The sequence below is a fragment of the Pseudopipra pipra genome, chromosome 7 (genome assembly GCF_036250125.1).
Source record: "Pseudopipra pipra isolate bDixPip1 chromosome 7, bDixPip1.hap1, whole genome shotgun sequence".
In the NCBI taxonomy this organism is placed as follows: domain Eukaryota; kingdom Metazoa; phylum Chordata; class Aves; order Passeriformes; family Pipridae; genus Pseudopipra; species Pseudopipra pipra.
The window spans coordinates 18,353,431-18,369,100 of record NC_087555.1 but is presented as its reverse complement, the minus strand read 5'-3'; the positions used below and the strand labels follow the sequence as shown (position 1 = coordinate 18,369,100).

The window sequence follows — 15,670 nt, the reverse complement described above, 5'->3', positions numbered from 1 at the left end:
TTGTGCCTACTACCTGCAGTTTACATCAGGGGTACAAAGTAGCATTAGGAATGTTTAAAGAGATGTAGTCATGTGCTGAAAGATGACAGAGTACAACACACATTTCTCTATAGTTTTCCAGGCCAAAGAACTGTGTAAAATACGGTATGAACAAAGTGTGGACATGACTATTTTACTCATGGCTGAAGAAACCTAAGGGGTGACATTTTCACAGCCAGCTCTTTGCCTGCCAGGTACCACTAACCTGTTGCTACGATCTTTTTTAGAAGGCTGTAGGGGCCATTGCACAGTTTTTGTTTTTTCCGGCCATGACTCGAGTAACATGTTCAGCATAAGCCTTGTAAAAGTCAGCTTGTGCTGCTTTTCTTCTTAGTTTCCTATATCCCAAAGCAAGTGTAAGGGTCAGGTTCTGTTCTTAGTTCAATCTGTTGATATCAATGGGATTGCATGCTTCCAGTCCACAACAGGATTGAATCACTGTTGAGCCAGTCCTCCATTTTTTGCACTGCAAGGCTCTTGTTAAAATCAGTGTGGGACTGAGGCCAAAGTGTAATTGCATAAGGTGAAAAATCCCCTTTGCAAATCCTGAGGCCAACAAGTGATGTAGATTCTAATGATTCTGTATGGATCTCTTTTGACTCTGTATAATTTCAGTGTTATTTTATTCTGGTAGAGTTTCTGTATAATTTTTTTAAGCCAGAAATGAAAGGCATGAGAGTTCAGATTATACTAGGCATGATCTCATAATAAATGCCACTGAGAAATATGATCTTTATTTTAATATGACACTTTTGAAAACTGCTACCTCTATATTACATATTATATAGGTGACATTCTGCACAAGTGAGACAAGTGGTGATTGCAACTGATTGTCCACTGTCTGGAACAGTGAGGGTTACAGACAATACTGCAGCAAGACTAGCCAGTGTATTTTTAGGCTAATGACTCAATCAGAGATCAAGCACCAGTACAACTTGTTTATGCATTGTACAAATTTCTATGTATTTCTTGCACAGAAACCTTTGTTATTATATTATTAAGTTATAATCTTAAGTTATTACATTATTTTAATAATCAGACTTCTGCAGTGCCCTGCATCTATATCTCATGTTTCCAGTTCTCATGGTGTTCAAATGCTTGTGGAGCAGAATTTTTTAACTCTTTACTCTTGGCTGCTGTAAGGCTTTGCAGGTTATGCTGCAGCAATATGATGGTAGAGTTCGACACAACTTGCTCTGCTTTGCTTCCGAAATGGCAATAGTAGGGCAGATCAAAGGGTCTTCCTGGTAGGTTGTTCTGAACAGGGCTATAACACCTGGTTCTCACCTGTTAGAGGACAAGGAACCTTTTTCCAGCATGATCCCTCTTGAGGAGTCCGTTTGGACTCATTTTCACTGAAGAACTGTTATTTTAATCTGCATTTTTTTGTTATTTATTTAATATGAAACGTCTGAAGTCAGTAAACTGTGTTAGTGAGAGCAGAGGGATCTTTGGGTGTAATATTGTTGGAAGCACTTGCAGTCAACTGGAGAGTGTGTGTGTATGTGAGAAGGGATTTGCTTTTAGGCTTTCCAGTCTGGAGGCAGACTCTTAAGGTAAAATCCTCTAAGGCTGACTGAGTGAATCTTTTCATGGCTTAAAACTCTCAGCAAATGAAATCAAACAAGCTTCAAACTAATTCTCTGTAGTCAGTGGTCCTGGCTATAACCAAGAACTCCTTGTCTTCAGTCATTAGGAAGTATTTATGAGTTCACTGTGCTCTGGGAGTGCTTTCCGAGATCTGCATGTTCTCATTAATCCTTCTGGCCACAAGCTCATGAAACATCTCTTGTGTCATGTAGAGCTTCACCTAACTCTTTTTAACTCACTTAATGTAATCTATATTTCAACCATTTGTGTGTCAAAACTGATTATAGTATTGTACAGCTAGATCATCTGTGTGGGAGAAAGGAATTAAGGCAGGCTATACATTATCCCTGTCTTGACAAGCATCTTAAAATAACATGCAGCAACCTCCACAAACTATTATGTTTTAGTATTAAAAGCTGTTTGTTTTTAGTTCTTCCCTGAGCTTTCTTAAGGAACTCCATTTGTGCATTTCTTACATTCCTTTCTTATAGGTCTATTAAAAATTAATTGTACGTCTTGCTAGTGTTAACAATTTTGATTTTTCTTTCTAATATGTCAATCATAATTTTTTTATATTGTGTTTTAAAGAAAGAATGTGCTTTAATTCTTTTAATCGCGTTGCTATTAAAGGAAGTCTCTTAGTAGCAGCTTAAAGGGAAATGCTTCCAATAACTGGTACATTCTCTTTCCATTAGAGATTAACCATTCCAAGCAGTTGTCCCAGAAGTTTTGCAGAACTGATGCAGCAATGTTGGGATGCTGATTCAAAGGTAATTTAATGTGTGTTTGATTTCTAACCCCCCCCAGCCTTGTTTTGCAAAGTGCATTAGTATTTGTGTGGGGGACAACTCTGAGCTGACACCATTGATGTATGCTAAAACACACTTCTTCATAAAGATAGCCAGGGCTGGGTTTTTTTAATGGGTTTATATATTTGTACGTAAATGTCTGTCTCACTTTTAATCAAGAGCTACTATGCTACTAACTTACCTGACTACTAAAGACAGTGATGGGAAATATGGTAAGATGGCAAAAGTATAGCCATTCTGGAGCAAGTGGAGAAATGGCGGGTTTTATATTTTCTTTCAATAATTAATATTTGATCTTTCTTGGATGTATGTGAGCATCATGTTATGAAATACCTATTTCAAGGTCCAATTTTGATGCCATCCTTGTGTTGAAAACACAAATATAATTAAAGAATAAGTTAATCCGTAAAACATGGGTAGCAACAGCAGCAACACATTCTGAATTGACATTAAATCTTTCCTAATCTGTTCCCTTAGGACAAATGATGAGCTTTATAATGACTATACTGTAATAATATGATAATAGCAGTACTGTTTAACCATGAAAACAGAATAAAAAGTTAAAGAGCCAAACCACTGTTATTATTAATCTGCTGCTACAAGGAAGGAATTAAATAGAGTATTTAGACAGTAAAAGCTTTTGTAGGTTATGAGAGTTAGCTTCTTTAAATGGACTCTGCTACCATCCTGTTTTACATAAAACTGGCTGGAAAGAGCCTGTGGGCATACTAGCTTTATTACCAAGGATTAACATCCATTTTCTTTGCTTATGAAAATATTCGAGACAGGAAAGGATAGTTAAGCAGAGGAAATTAATGCGCTTTTTCTCAAGTCAAGGCACCAGCAAGAACTTTGTTTCTTTAAACTCGGGAGAAAGCTAGCTACTACTTCAGAGAAACCAAGACCAATTCTAAGACAAATTATAGCATTTAGGTTCTCTAAACTAGAAATTTTTATCACCAGAGAGTAGTCATAAAAGAATAATATGAGAAAGGAAATATCACTTCTCGGTCTCTCTTTTTTAAGCAAGAAGTTGCTTTCCTACAGAATAGATCTGGAAGACTGAGATCCATCAACATGTGGTTTCCACATGAACAGACATTTAATTGTCATTCTCTTAATAACTCCCTGTATCCTCCCCACAGAAGGGGAGGAAAAAATGCTTTGAGTTTTTGAATCTACAAGTAGGCTGTTTAAATTCTAGGTCAGTAATTACTGAAGAGCACTTTCAATGACCACTACTTATCTTTAATAACTGCTCCCAAGCGTCAGTATCGCTACCAAAGGCCTCAGAATAAGAATTACTGGGGCTCCTTTTCTGTAATTGTAGCACATACTAGATCAGCTCACTCTCTGCCTTGCTTTAGCCACAAGGAGAGGGAGGGATCTTCATGTTGTAAAAGAAGGATGCTTAACCATCAGACTGAGTTCTGTCTGCCTAAGTAATTCACCTGGGTGTGGGCTTCTGGGAACATTGTTCCCAGAGACATCTCTGGATTGTGTGCAAAGAGTGAATCTCATGTGAGAGGGGTTTTTTTGACAGTCTGCTCTTTGCTATTTTTTTTCATGCAGCTCTTCTTCTGTTAGGCAATTATAAATACTTTGTTCACATGACTGAAATGGAGTAATCTCTGGTCACAATTTGGGCATGTGACTGACTTATTCAGTCACGTGTTGGGGAAAAGATCACTTCTTACAGCTCTCAAAATGCTTTGATAAAAGGCTGTGTGGCCTGCATGAGCCAAAAGATGGAGCACGCTCCTCTGAAATAGTGCTCTGTGTAACATTCCCTTTTTGCCAGGATTAGCTTTAGAAAATCAGATCGTTGATGCATGAACTGAAGGTCAAGCAGAGGTGAGCTCGAGGATGTCAGCTGCTCAAAGGCAGTTGCTAAGGTGCATACTTTTAGTCCACAGAAAGCATAAGGTAACTTTTGGTGGCTTAACCCTGAGAAAAGAGGGATGCGCATTTACTGTGGGGCTAAGGAGTACACTTGTAGAGCTGCTGCAAAGCAGCTGGAGTGTCAGATATGGCTCACACCATAACTGCTTCATGGGAATGGACAGAGTTATTAATGTTGCTTTGAATTCTTACAAATTTCATCATACGTGGAGAAAAATTTCTGTAGTTCATTGCTCCACGTGATATTTGGAATGGTAGTCTTTATGCAGTTTAAACTGCTAGGTGAAATAAACAGCTCACATGTTAAAATTTCTAACAAACAAGTTGCTTTTGCTTGGGTACTAGATTCTTTCTTATTTCATCTATTCCTTCAGTTTATCTCCATATCAAAGATGTTTATAAATTACTGAGTATTTTAATGGAAATCAGAAACCTGGGAACAGAGAGAAAGCAAGAAATGAAAGTCATATGGATTAAATATCCTGGGTTTGTGCAGACCTATTCAGTAAGAAATACTGAGTGGAAGGAAACAATGAAAACATTAGCCAGAGTTATTTCTAGAGGGGCATGTATTTTAAAGGTTTCAGTATGAGGCATCACAGATATAAAGGGAAACAGTTTTCAAAAGGCGACTCATGCCTGGATATTTTAAGAATCTCTTATAAGGACTTTCTAGAAAGTACTAAGCAGTTATCCACCAAAAATAAGACTTTTTTTTTCAAGGTTTCTCAACTTGGGCTCCCAATTTCACAAATCACTTCTTGCCAGTTTTAACCACTCTGTACTTAGAGTGCATTTATTAAATCTGAAATTACCCTTTCCTAGGGGCAAGAAACCACCAGCAAAACCCACATGGCAGTGTAGGCTTGTCTTCCTGTCACCTTTTTCTCCATGGAAAGCTGGTACCTGTAAATCTGGCAGCTACAAAGCTGGCAGGGTAGCTGCTGGCTGTTCGCAGATATTGCACAGCCAGAGATGTACAAGCTTTGACAGTACTGTGTGACTCTGCAATTGTTCCAGCTCCAGTTGCACAGCTCAGCAGCTCCTTTGCCTGTAGCGTCGGACCCACCAAACGTGTGGTGCTGCTCCTCCCAAATCACTTGGTTGGTCCTTTTGCTCGCCCTTAGTAAAAGCCCTGTTCTCTGTCATTATCTCCACTCCAGTTAGTGCAGGCAGGCTTGACGATAGTGCTGACTGTGCTCACTTAGTGTCAGCCCTGTCTTGTACTTCCTAGGGTACTCCCAAAAAAAAAGGAGCAAGCAAAACTTCTGAAAGTGTTTTGTAAAATAATCCTGAACAAGCCATAAAATGTTGTAAGTAATGCAGCATGGGGATGTTTGCTCTCGGTCTTTTCCTGAAAATAGGATTAGTTTAGTTCAGGCACATTATGCACCTTCCAGTCTGTTGGACAGGGTGTACCAGTAGCAGTACCTTGGTGTATTGGTGGGGAGCCACCATCTCCTGTCTGGCAGCTTCCTCTCCGTTTGGGAGGCTCTTGAATCACCTCAACAGTTTGTGTCTTGTAACCATGTGGTTACAAGAGACGCAGCTGTAGCAACAATAAGGGTGTGAGGGCAGTTGGAAGGTTCTTCTGCCACAAAACTGCACTGGAGTTTTTGTCCTTGTTGGTGCCAGGGATGGATTTTGTGCTCTGTACTCCCGGTGCCGCACACTCCCTGACTGGGGAAGTTTGGGCTCTTCCAGGGTGTGTTGAGAGTATCTACTCAGCTGTGTTTGGTCCAGCAGCATCATGCATGTGGAGGGGAGGACTGCTGCCTCCTACAGCTGCCTGTAAAGGCAGGGTGACCCTGCTGGATTTCCATGTCAACAAGTGCTGGTGAACAGGCACCTGTTGCCAGGCGTGCCCAGGTTGCTGTTCCATAGATGCTGGGCTGGGGGCCAAAAAGCATAAGCACATAGGAGGCTGGGGCAGGTCTGTTGCAAAAAAAAAATCTGTGTAGCTCATTCAACTGCCCATTGCCTGAAATCATGGAGATGGACCAAAAAATGACAGACAAAGCCTCCAGTTACAGCCGAATAGTGCAGCATTACAGTATAAGAGAGCTTGTCTTTTTTTTGTTTTGCATTTGACACTTTTTCATGCTGTTTGACATTTAATATAAAGAAATTGTCTTTCTTTCATAATGTGGAAATCACTTGGATCTTCCTGAGAGAGACACCTCAGCATTGTTCCTAATTGGTTTTGTGCTTCCAAATTAAAATGCACGTTTTAATTGCGGCATCTGTAATTTTAGCAGAAATGGTATAATTAAAGGCGCGATAGAGAAAGAATGTGCATCATCCCCTTATTATGTATCTACATTTTGTTTCAACCTTTTGTCTCAACCTTGTCTGGGGTCTGTCAAACAGACTAACAGAGTCAGCGCTCTTTCAAGAAACACATTTAACTCTAGCTTTTTCAGTTTTCAGTTATTATCCTACTTCATAGCTTCCCCTTGGGACTAAGGGGAAAGTAGAAAATACAGAAAAGTTTTAACTGCTCTTTGTGATTAGTGAGCACAGTGGGTGCTGGCTGGAGAGCCCTGAACAGAAAGTTCAGTAAATGAGCCCAGGATAGAAGAGCACAGACACCACTGATATGAGCTTAGCTGCCAGGTGAGGCATCCTTACCTAGCCTCAATCTTCACTTCTTCCCTGGCTGCTCTGTGGTAGCTAAAGTGAGAGGTTTTTCTGAAAAGTCTCTCCTCTGCAAGAGGGGAACTGCAGCCAGAAAACCGTTTTTGATGAGCAGCTAAATAGCTTGTTCACACACTGAAGAGTTTGTGTTAGTACCTGTAAAAGGCCATCTCTCTAATTACCAGTTGCTGATGGGTCCAGCCTTCTATATTTGGCAGCATTTTCCTTCTTAGCTTGAGAAAAACTTCAGAATTGAGAATCTAGATGATTATCGATGCTACTAATGTTGTTTAATGCTGTTTTACTGATAGACATGAAAGACTAAGCTAAGGCTCGAGTCCTACTAGCCTATGTGACTCTTCCCAAACTGACCTTTTCTTTAATGGGAGAAAAAAAAAACCCAAAAATTTACAAACTTGCAGTCCTCTTGTAGGATTGCTGTGTTCAGAAAGAAGCATTGCAATTTCTCTTGCTTGTGCTTTTTCAGTTGAAAAATTCCTGCCCATATTTTTAGTAGTTGTATATAGATGCAAATGTTCTGTTTTGTTTTGGTTTTCCTTTGTCTTCAGAAAAGGCCATCTTTCAAGCAGATCATTTCAATCCTGGAATCTATGTCAAATGACAGCAACCTTCCAGACCAGTGTAACTCATTCCTGCATAACAAGGCAGAGTGGAGGTAAGTTTCCTTCCTGCCGGGATGAAATGATGTGGTTTTACATTGAAATGGGTATGAACGTTCTTTTCAGAAAGACATCAGACTCCGATGATTTTTTGGCAGCAAATATGTGTGCTTAAGGTATTTTTAGAATATAATTTACCTTGTTGTTTTTCAGGAATGCCCAGAATGTTGAGAAACTTGTATTAGGAGCCAATGCACTTAGCTGTACCCTCTGTTTATTATTACACTGGTTTAGGTATCATGATATTTATGGTTTTGTGATTCACATCTTAAAACCAATTATGAGTTTCCAGTCAATAATGCGGGGGCAAAAGAACTCAGATATATGTATGACTGATGCAATTTTCGTAGGAAGTGTATAGGTGATGTTAATATTAAGACCAAAAAAAGATAAAGGGCATAAAAAGCCTGTTTCAAGTTAAGCCTCTATTTGTCCTCACTTGTATGTGTTCTACCATTTCTTATGCATTCTCTCCCTTGTATTGACTGTGTGTCCATGCATCCAGCATACACTCAGTCCAGCTTGAGCATATGATTTTAGCTATTGCTGATTGTAATTGTTATTCATAAGTGGTGATAAATGGAGATGAGCTTTGAGAAAATTTTATTACATGACAGTTTTACGGTTAAAGTTCCAGCCTCTTTTTTGGTATGGGCCAAAACTTCAGAAACCTGTCCCCAAAGCTTATTTGTGGGTTAGAAAACTCGCTGCTTCGCAGTACAGCGTTCTGTTTGGGAAAGAAAATTGAAAGCAGATCTGCACAGGCAGAAGAGTTTTGCAGATGATCGTGCCTCAGTCTATATTAAGAAGCACTGGCCCTGTGCCAAGCAAGCAGGGAGCAGAAGTACTGAAGGATTCCCAGCCTGCAGGCATCGAAGAAACCGGGACTGGGTGGAGGATGGGGAAGAGCACATGGAAATGGGGCTTGTGTCAAGCCCGGCATCCCACGTTTCCTCCGCTGCCTTCCAAGGAAAGGCAAGGCGTAGAGTTTTAGTGGGACGAGTGGAAAAACTGAGCTGGCGATGGGGCGCCCCCGGTCACATGGCCGGGTATAAATAGCCCGGGCCGGGGCCGGTCCTGCCCTGACTCAGCAGCGCCGGCGGCGGCACCGCGGCCCGGGACGGCCTGCGGCGGCACCGCGCCCTCTGCTGGCGGCAGCGCCGCGCTGCGCCCGCCGCCCGGCCCGCTCCCTGCCCCGCTCCTGCCCCGCTCCCTGCCCCGCTCCCTGCCCCGCTCCCTGCCCCGCCGCCCGGCCCGCTCCTTGCCCCGCTCCCTGCCCCGCTCCCTGCCCCGCTCCGGCCCACTCCCTGCCCCGCTCCCTGCCCCGCTCCTGCCCCGCTCCCTGCCCCGCTCCGGCCCACTCCCTGCCCCGCGCTCAGCCCAGCGCTCAGTCCCGCTCCCTGCCCTGCTCTCTGTCCCACGCTCTGCCCCACCGCCCTCGCTGCGGGACTGCCCCCTGGAGCGGGGTCCCCCGCAGCCCCGGAGAACAGTGTTCAGAGTGCCCTCTTACCAATACCCGGCTCTCGAATGTTTGCCACGGATTTTATCCGTGGCGGTGCTTTTACTGCTTTATCAGTATGCCCTCTTCCCCCCAAATCCGTGGTGTAAGGCTTGGGACAAATGTTGGATATTTCAAGGAAAAAACTTGTTTCATGGCACCGTTGTTTGTGCAGACTGTGGGCATCATATTGTGGTTTTGATAGTAGACAGAATACAAGCAGGGTTGAAAGAAAAATATCCCCCAGTGAGGGGCTTTCTATACACCCCTACATTGTAAAAACATTTTTAAAAGAGGAGCAAGTGCTCAAATGCCCTTAGGAAAAAGCAAATACCTACTTAAATCTTGCCAGTATAGCAGAACGAAAGCTGTGCTAGCTGGCACTTGGTAACAAAGTTCTATTCCTTTACTTAATCAGTTTATTTCTTGGGGTGTGACTCAGATGGCCCAGGTTCTTGCAAATTTTATTTTGATGCACCTAACTTACTCAGGTGGGGAATGTCTGAAAAGGTGTTAATGAAAAGCCATACAGAAACAAAACGCTCTTTGGCACTCTCAAGTAACAGAAGTTCTTACTATGGGGACTTTTGTTAAAGATAAATTTGGCATTTTTTCTGGGATAATAAACAACTTGGAGACAAGGAAATATGAGAGAGAAAATACAAATTCCTGATGGGACATGATTTTCCTGAAAGCAAAGATGATTTCTGAATTAGACTGAAATGAAAACACAAAGTACAGAAAGAGCACAAGTTGTGTGGGGAGTTGTTTGGAAACTGGGTAAGATTAGGGCTGTTCTCCAAACCAAATTCTGGTAATGGCTGCCTTCCCTGATGTGAAAGCCATGTCTGTATAGAGGCATTCATGAATGTGAAGTCAAATTAACAGAAAATATGCAAAAAATATGCCACCTGAAGTAGATGAAAGATGCATAAAGTGATCCCAAAGGATAAATTAAAACAGACTGTTTCTAAAAACAATTGCACCGAAGTTAACATGTTTTAACTTCTGCACTGAAAAATCTTTTCTTTTATTCGTAGTTTCTTTTTTTTCTTTCATGTTTTTTTATCCCACAGTGATTTGCAAAGAGATAGTGGAACGAGCAGTAGGGAAAGAATGAGATGTGTTACCACAAAATAGGGAATTTTAATGAAGGCTGGCTTTTAGAACCCTAGAGAAGGGTGGACTTGGGAAAAGCAAAGGTTATGCTTGTTCCTTTGAGGGACCTCTGAATTAGTGATCCAGATACTGCACTTTCACAAGGATACTGCACTTACCAAAGCAAATCAAAGCTCAGACAAGCTGGATTATATTTTTTCCCACTCTTAAAGAAAGGAAAGCTGAAGTTCTTTCTGTATAGACATGCACAAACTGTATCTGTAACAGCAAGTAACTTCATTGTCACTAACTGGCTCATGTGAAAACTGAGAGTGGTCTGAGTCTATACATGACTGGTGGAGTTTATAACATAAATGACACTTTGACCGATCTATAATGTGGTTTTATTTGAAGCATTCTCTGGTCCTGATTATATTAATAATGCATTTTAATCTGTTTGTTTTATAATTTCCTTAAAATATTTCACTATCATATTTCCTAAGTGTTCTGCACATTTTTATTATTTAATTGAATAGGGATGCTGTCTTATGCCTGAGTTGCGCAGATCTGCTGTATTTTTAAGTTCATATTCTGTGATGTTTTTGGAGCTCTTTCTCAAGTCACTTTTATTACAGTAGAAAAAAATTACTGTTGAAGTAATGATGTTCCAGTTCAGAGAGAGATCACATTTGTCTGCAGTTAGTCATATATACTAACTGCATTTCTCCTTCCATCCTCTCCCCACGAGCGGCTGTTCTGATTATTAAAATAATTTATTAATGATACTTTTATTAGTGTATCAGTAGCAATTCAAGACATATAAACAAATGCCAGTCATTGTTTTTAGTCGGTGAATGTTTATCATTATGGTTTCTAGTAATACAGTATACGTTCTTCAATGTCACAGAATGAGATTATTCTAGAGAAGCCAGTAAACTCAGAGTGCACAACAACAGAAGCAAACAAATCCACATGCCCTACCATGTGTAATGTTTTAAGCTGCTTCATTTATGGAGTAAGACTCATTAAGTGGGCAATGTACGGTAGCTTTCTCTTTAATTACACAGTTTCATTATACAGTGAAATTATTTTTCAGAATGCAACTGTTTTTGCAGACTGACCTTTTATTATAAGAGAAGTCTCTGTCTAATGAAGAGAGGTAATTACAGCACAAAATAGACTTTTGACGCATAGAAAACTATTGTTACCAGGACTTCCATAGCTCAGAATGTTATTTTAAAAGATAATGTAATTTACATATTTTAAAAATTATACAGTTGTATGTAAGTAGTGGTGATGACGAGAGACACTAAGAAAAGCTGCACTTGCAATTGTCCTCAAAATGCTCTGTAGTTCCCACAGTAGATTGCATAGTATATGTTGCACCTGCTGGAAAGGGTTTATGATAGGGAAATGAATGTTTGGAGCAGAGTCACTTTCTGACCTTCTCTCTGGTGCTTTTCTGTTTTATTCCCTTATTGTCTCTTTATTAGGATTTATCACCACTTTCTACCCAGCACAGAGATCAGTCTTGACCTTTGCATGGCTAAATACGATAGAGAATTTTGCTTGAAATCTGAAGCATGATAATTAAGAGGGGCATTTTTTCTGACCACCACATCGAACAGCTCGCTCAGCAAGACTCAAGTGTGATAAATGTCTTTGCCCCCAGGTGGCTGATTTTTGCAGTAGAATTAAGCATGGTGCTAGAGTTTGCAGTAGACTTTGCTAGTTATTCCAGCTCTGAATCCTTTCACTGTACTTTGTAAGCATTACTCTCTGACGGAGATGTCTTATTAAATTGAGAAATCTGTAAAATTTGGAATATATATATTATTTCATTTGCTTAAATAGACTATTTGGGTATGCGATTTTCCCACATTGAGAGCCTGAACTCTTTTAAGTTGATCGTGGAGAAGAGCTTAATCATTCCATGCTAGGACAGGAGATTTACAGAAAGTAATAATTCTCTTTCCCTACCCCAAATAGAAATTGCAGCTAACTCTGTTAGTCCTTTTATTTTCTTTTTGAAAACATCAGAAGGAGCATATTTTGTTTGCAGTGTGTTTATGCAGGAAAAATAATGTGAAAGTTTGAGCAGAATATTTTGCCTTGTAGAGTCCCAGTAGCTGTCTCCAGAGCTCTCTTTAGGATCTCTGTCTCCTTAGGAGCTAGCTTTTTCTAGGAGGAAAACAAAATACTGGGATTGACTCTTCCCACAACTGTTTCTGAAGACTAGTTGAAGCAATAGTCAGGACACAGGTGGCAGGCAGTGCACAGTCTCCCAGACAGGCACAGAAATGGTTCATTAAATGCAAATACAAGCTCTGATACAAATTGGAGTTTTTTCTTTGGTTATCCTGTGAGCAAAAAATGTGTCCGAATCTGATGACAGAGTTGCTTTTCACCTTCTAGTATACACCCGTGAATTCGTAGTGCAAAGCTTGTTAAATTCTCTTCCAAGAACGGTTCAATTCATGTGTTTAAAAGATACTGTCCATCAGAAAGTTTGTCAAAAGAAACCACTTTGTTAAGGGAGGTATGTGCAGTGAAACCAAGTAAAGATGCTATCTGAAGCTTCTCAGAGTACTGCCTTCATTTCCCGCCTTTAATATTTTTCATACCTTTGCATGTACAGTGAGAAGTGGAGAAAAGTAAACCAAATCTTTTTCACAGCTGTTCCTAACTTGAGAAGCTTGTGTTTGTGACCATTTGCAGGGCTGGGTCATATCATGGTTTGTATTCTTGCTCTTGCATTTTCACCTAAAGGAACAGGAAGTTAAGAGGGAAAAACACCCCAGTACTGCTTCTGTGCATTTGAGTGCAAGTCCAAAATTGTATTTATGGCCAAGTTAAACTCAGGCAAATGGGCTTCTTAGACTGCCTGTATTGTGTTGCTAAGGATTGTCCTGTTACCTGAAGGTATTATGGTTGTTTTCAAGTATAAACATTGCAATTTGTTCTTAAAGCTCTGGAAGACTTTGCGTTTGGTAATTAAATGAACTGCTTGAGCTAGTATTGTACTTTTCAGCCTTTCAGATTTAATTAACATTCAGGTGGGAATTATGAACAATTTATATCTGTCAGGAAAAGACAGGACGTAACAAATTGTCTCTGTGCAGATGTGAAATTGAGGCAACCTTAGAGAGACTAAAGAAACTGGAGCGTGATCTGAGCTTTAAAGAGCAGGAACTAAAGGAACGGGAGCGACGTTTGAAGATGTGGGAGCAGAAGTTAACTGAACAATCAAATACTCCTGTAAGTAGACAATAATTCAACTTTTCATCTTGTGTCAGAAAGTGTTTGGAGCTTTGTCTATGTAAATCTCAAAACACACCAAGGAAGTAATGCTCCAGTTGTCTGTAGTTGGTTCTTTGGGCCAATTAAAGTCCATTTTATTACATCACTCCAAATAACAATACTTTTTAAAAAATTCATCAATACATTAGATACCAGGTGTTACTGATAGTTCATACTGGGACATGGGCACTTTAAGTAGTGTCCTGTTGATTCATTTAAGAGTTCTCAAGTTTAAAAGTTGTTTGCATTCAGTAAATTGTTTTTTCATCTAGAAAGTTGTTGACTTTAATGGATGAAGGATTTGGTCTTAAATGTAAGAATGATTTGTATCTTGCAGAAGGCATCTTAGGAAACCTATGTAGATTTTTTTTTTATTCTGTTCTTTTTCTTTGAGAAGCAGCAAATTTCCATTCTGTGAAAAAGGGGGTCAAAGTTTGAAGTGTTAATTTAAGGTTGTGTTCATAATTATAGTTAACGTAACTTTCACTGGCCAGTTACCAGCTGTTAGAATTGCTACATTTCTGTTAATAAATTGAACAAAAACCTTCATTGCATTATCTTGAATTTCTTAATGAAATGTGATGCTCTTCAACCACTGATTGGCAGAGGGAGGACCACAGGGTTAGTGCATGGCGAGACATATTACAACAGAGTTGTTAAAAAAATACTGATACCTGTTTGTTTTTAAAGCACTAGCCAAAGCAAGTGATTGCAGTAGCATATGATTTTACTTATGCAGTTTTACCCTACTTGTAACCTTGATTCCAGCCAGACCCATTTACATATGACTTGTTTTCAAGGCATAGCTTATTACTGTTGTTTGAATGAAGTTGCATTTATGTTCCAGCTGTGAACATGCAGTAATGAAATAATGAAGGATGAATGTTTTCCTATGTACAGATACTGTATGTTCTCAGTAGATATCTATATGTCTGCTTTAACGCTTGCGAGCTTCCAGTAACTGAGCTGTGGGCCATCCTCTGTTCTGAGCACAGCATGAGACACAGCCTTAATGAGCAAACCTTTTCACCAGCAAGGCCCTGGGGTTTTTATGCTGTACTTGCTTATGACTTGTACTTTTCACTTAGAGCTAGCATTCCTGAAAGAATAAAGCATTGTGCTAAGGCCTATTGTGCTAAGCATGAACTATCTTTCTGCATAACATTAACCCAACTCTCCTATTGCATTTAAATGCAATTTCTTCTAATAGAGAAATATAAGTTTGTTTTTTCTACAGATCTTAAGTGAACTGTTACAGAGAACAGCTTTAAAAAAGGCCCTTTTTTGGAAAAAAATTGACATACTGGCAAAAAATGGCTTATTGAAGCTGGACTGTCTTTTTCATAGCAAATGAAGTTCTACAAAGCACTGGTTACATGTACAACTATATTTTAAATATATAGCTCTAAACCATTTGAAAAATATCCCTGGGCGTTCTGTTTGCAAACTGTAATCCTTAAGAGTCAAGCATCTGTCTCCCTCCATTGGTTCAGGCAGTGTCTGCTCGGCAGTATCAACCTCTGGAGGGTTACAATGGGGAGCTGCAGTGCTTGATTTTAAACTACCTTGACTGTAAAAACAGTAGTAAAGATATGGCAGCCAGAGCTATGACACAGCTTAGGGTTTATCCACTACGGATAAACCTGGTTCTTAACCAATACTAGGCCTTGTTGTGTCCTAGCTGGTACTCTTGTCCCTGCTCTACGTTCTGCGGTCACCTCTTTAGTTTGCTCTGCAGCAAAGACCAGAGGCCAGTGGTATGCAGGAAGAGAAACTCAAACCAAGTGAAAGGAGGACAGCAAAGCTGTCTCTGCCACTTGATTCTCCAGTGTTGTAGGGCTGGTAGGAGCTTCATCCTGCATGGTAGGTAATTATGAGTGGCAGGCTGCTCCGGCTCTAAAGTATAGCTTTACACACTTCAGCATGAGAGAAGGGTGTGGCCAACATTTAGAAATGCTTCTGTGAAAGTAGCGTTTCTCCCTGTTCTTGTTTTGTCCCTGTTTCTGCTGTATATTATACAAAAGAGACCTTTGAGTCTGATCTTTGCAAATTCCTTTGTGCAGATCTCCAAGAGCCTCTAGCATAAGGGAATCTGGAGCCTTTTGGAGGAGTAAAAT

General features: G+C 40.2%; 1 protein-coding gene across 6 annotated transcripts in view; it reads left to right on the top strand.

Moving 5' to 3' along the window:
• MAP3K20 (mitogen-activated protein kinase kinase kinase 20) overlaps positions 1-15,670 on the top strand; it is a 97,956-nt gene that overhangs the window by 43,205 nt on the left and 39,081 nt on the right. For all 6 annotated transcript variants that reach the window (XR_010431936.1, XR_010431935.1, XM_064660816.1 and 3 more), the window contains exons 9-11: positions 2,325-2,399; positions 7,547-7,653; positions 13,376-13,511. Coding sequence is in view for 4 of the 6 variants with exons in the window: in XM_064660816.1 (XP_064516886.1) it covers positions 2,325-2,399; positions 7,547-7,653; positions 13,376-13,511 (318 nt within the window). In the remaining 2 variants the exon portion in view is untranslated. The remainder of the gene's footprint in view (positions 1-2,324; positions 2,400-7,546; positions 7,654-13,375; positions 13,512-15,670) is intronic.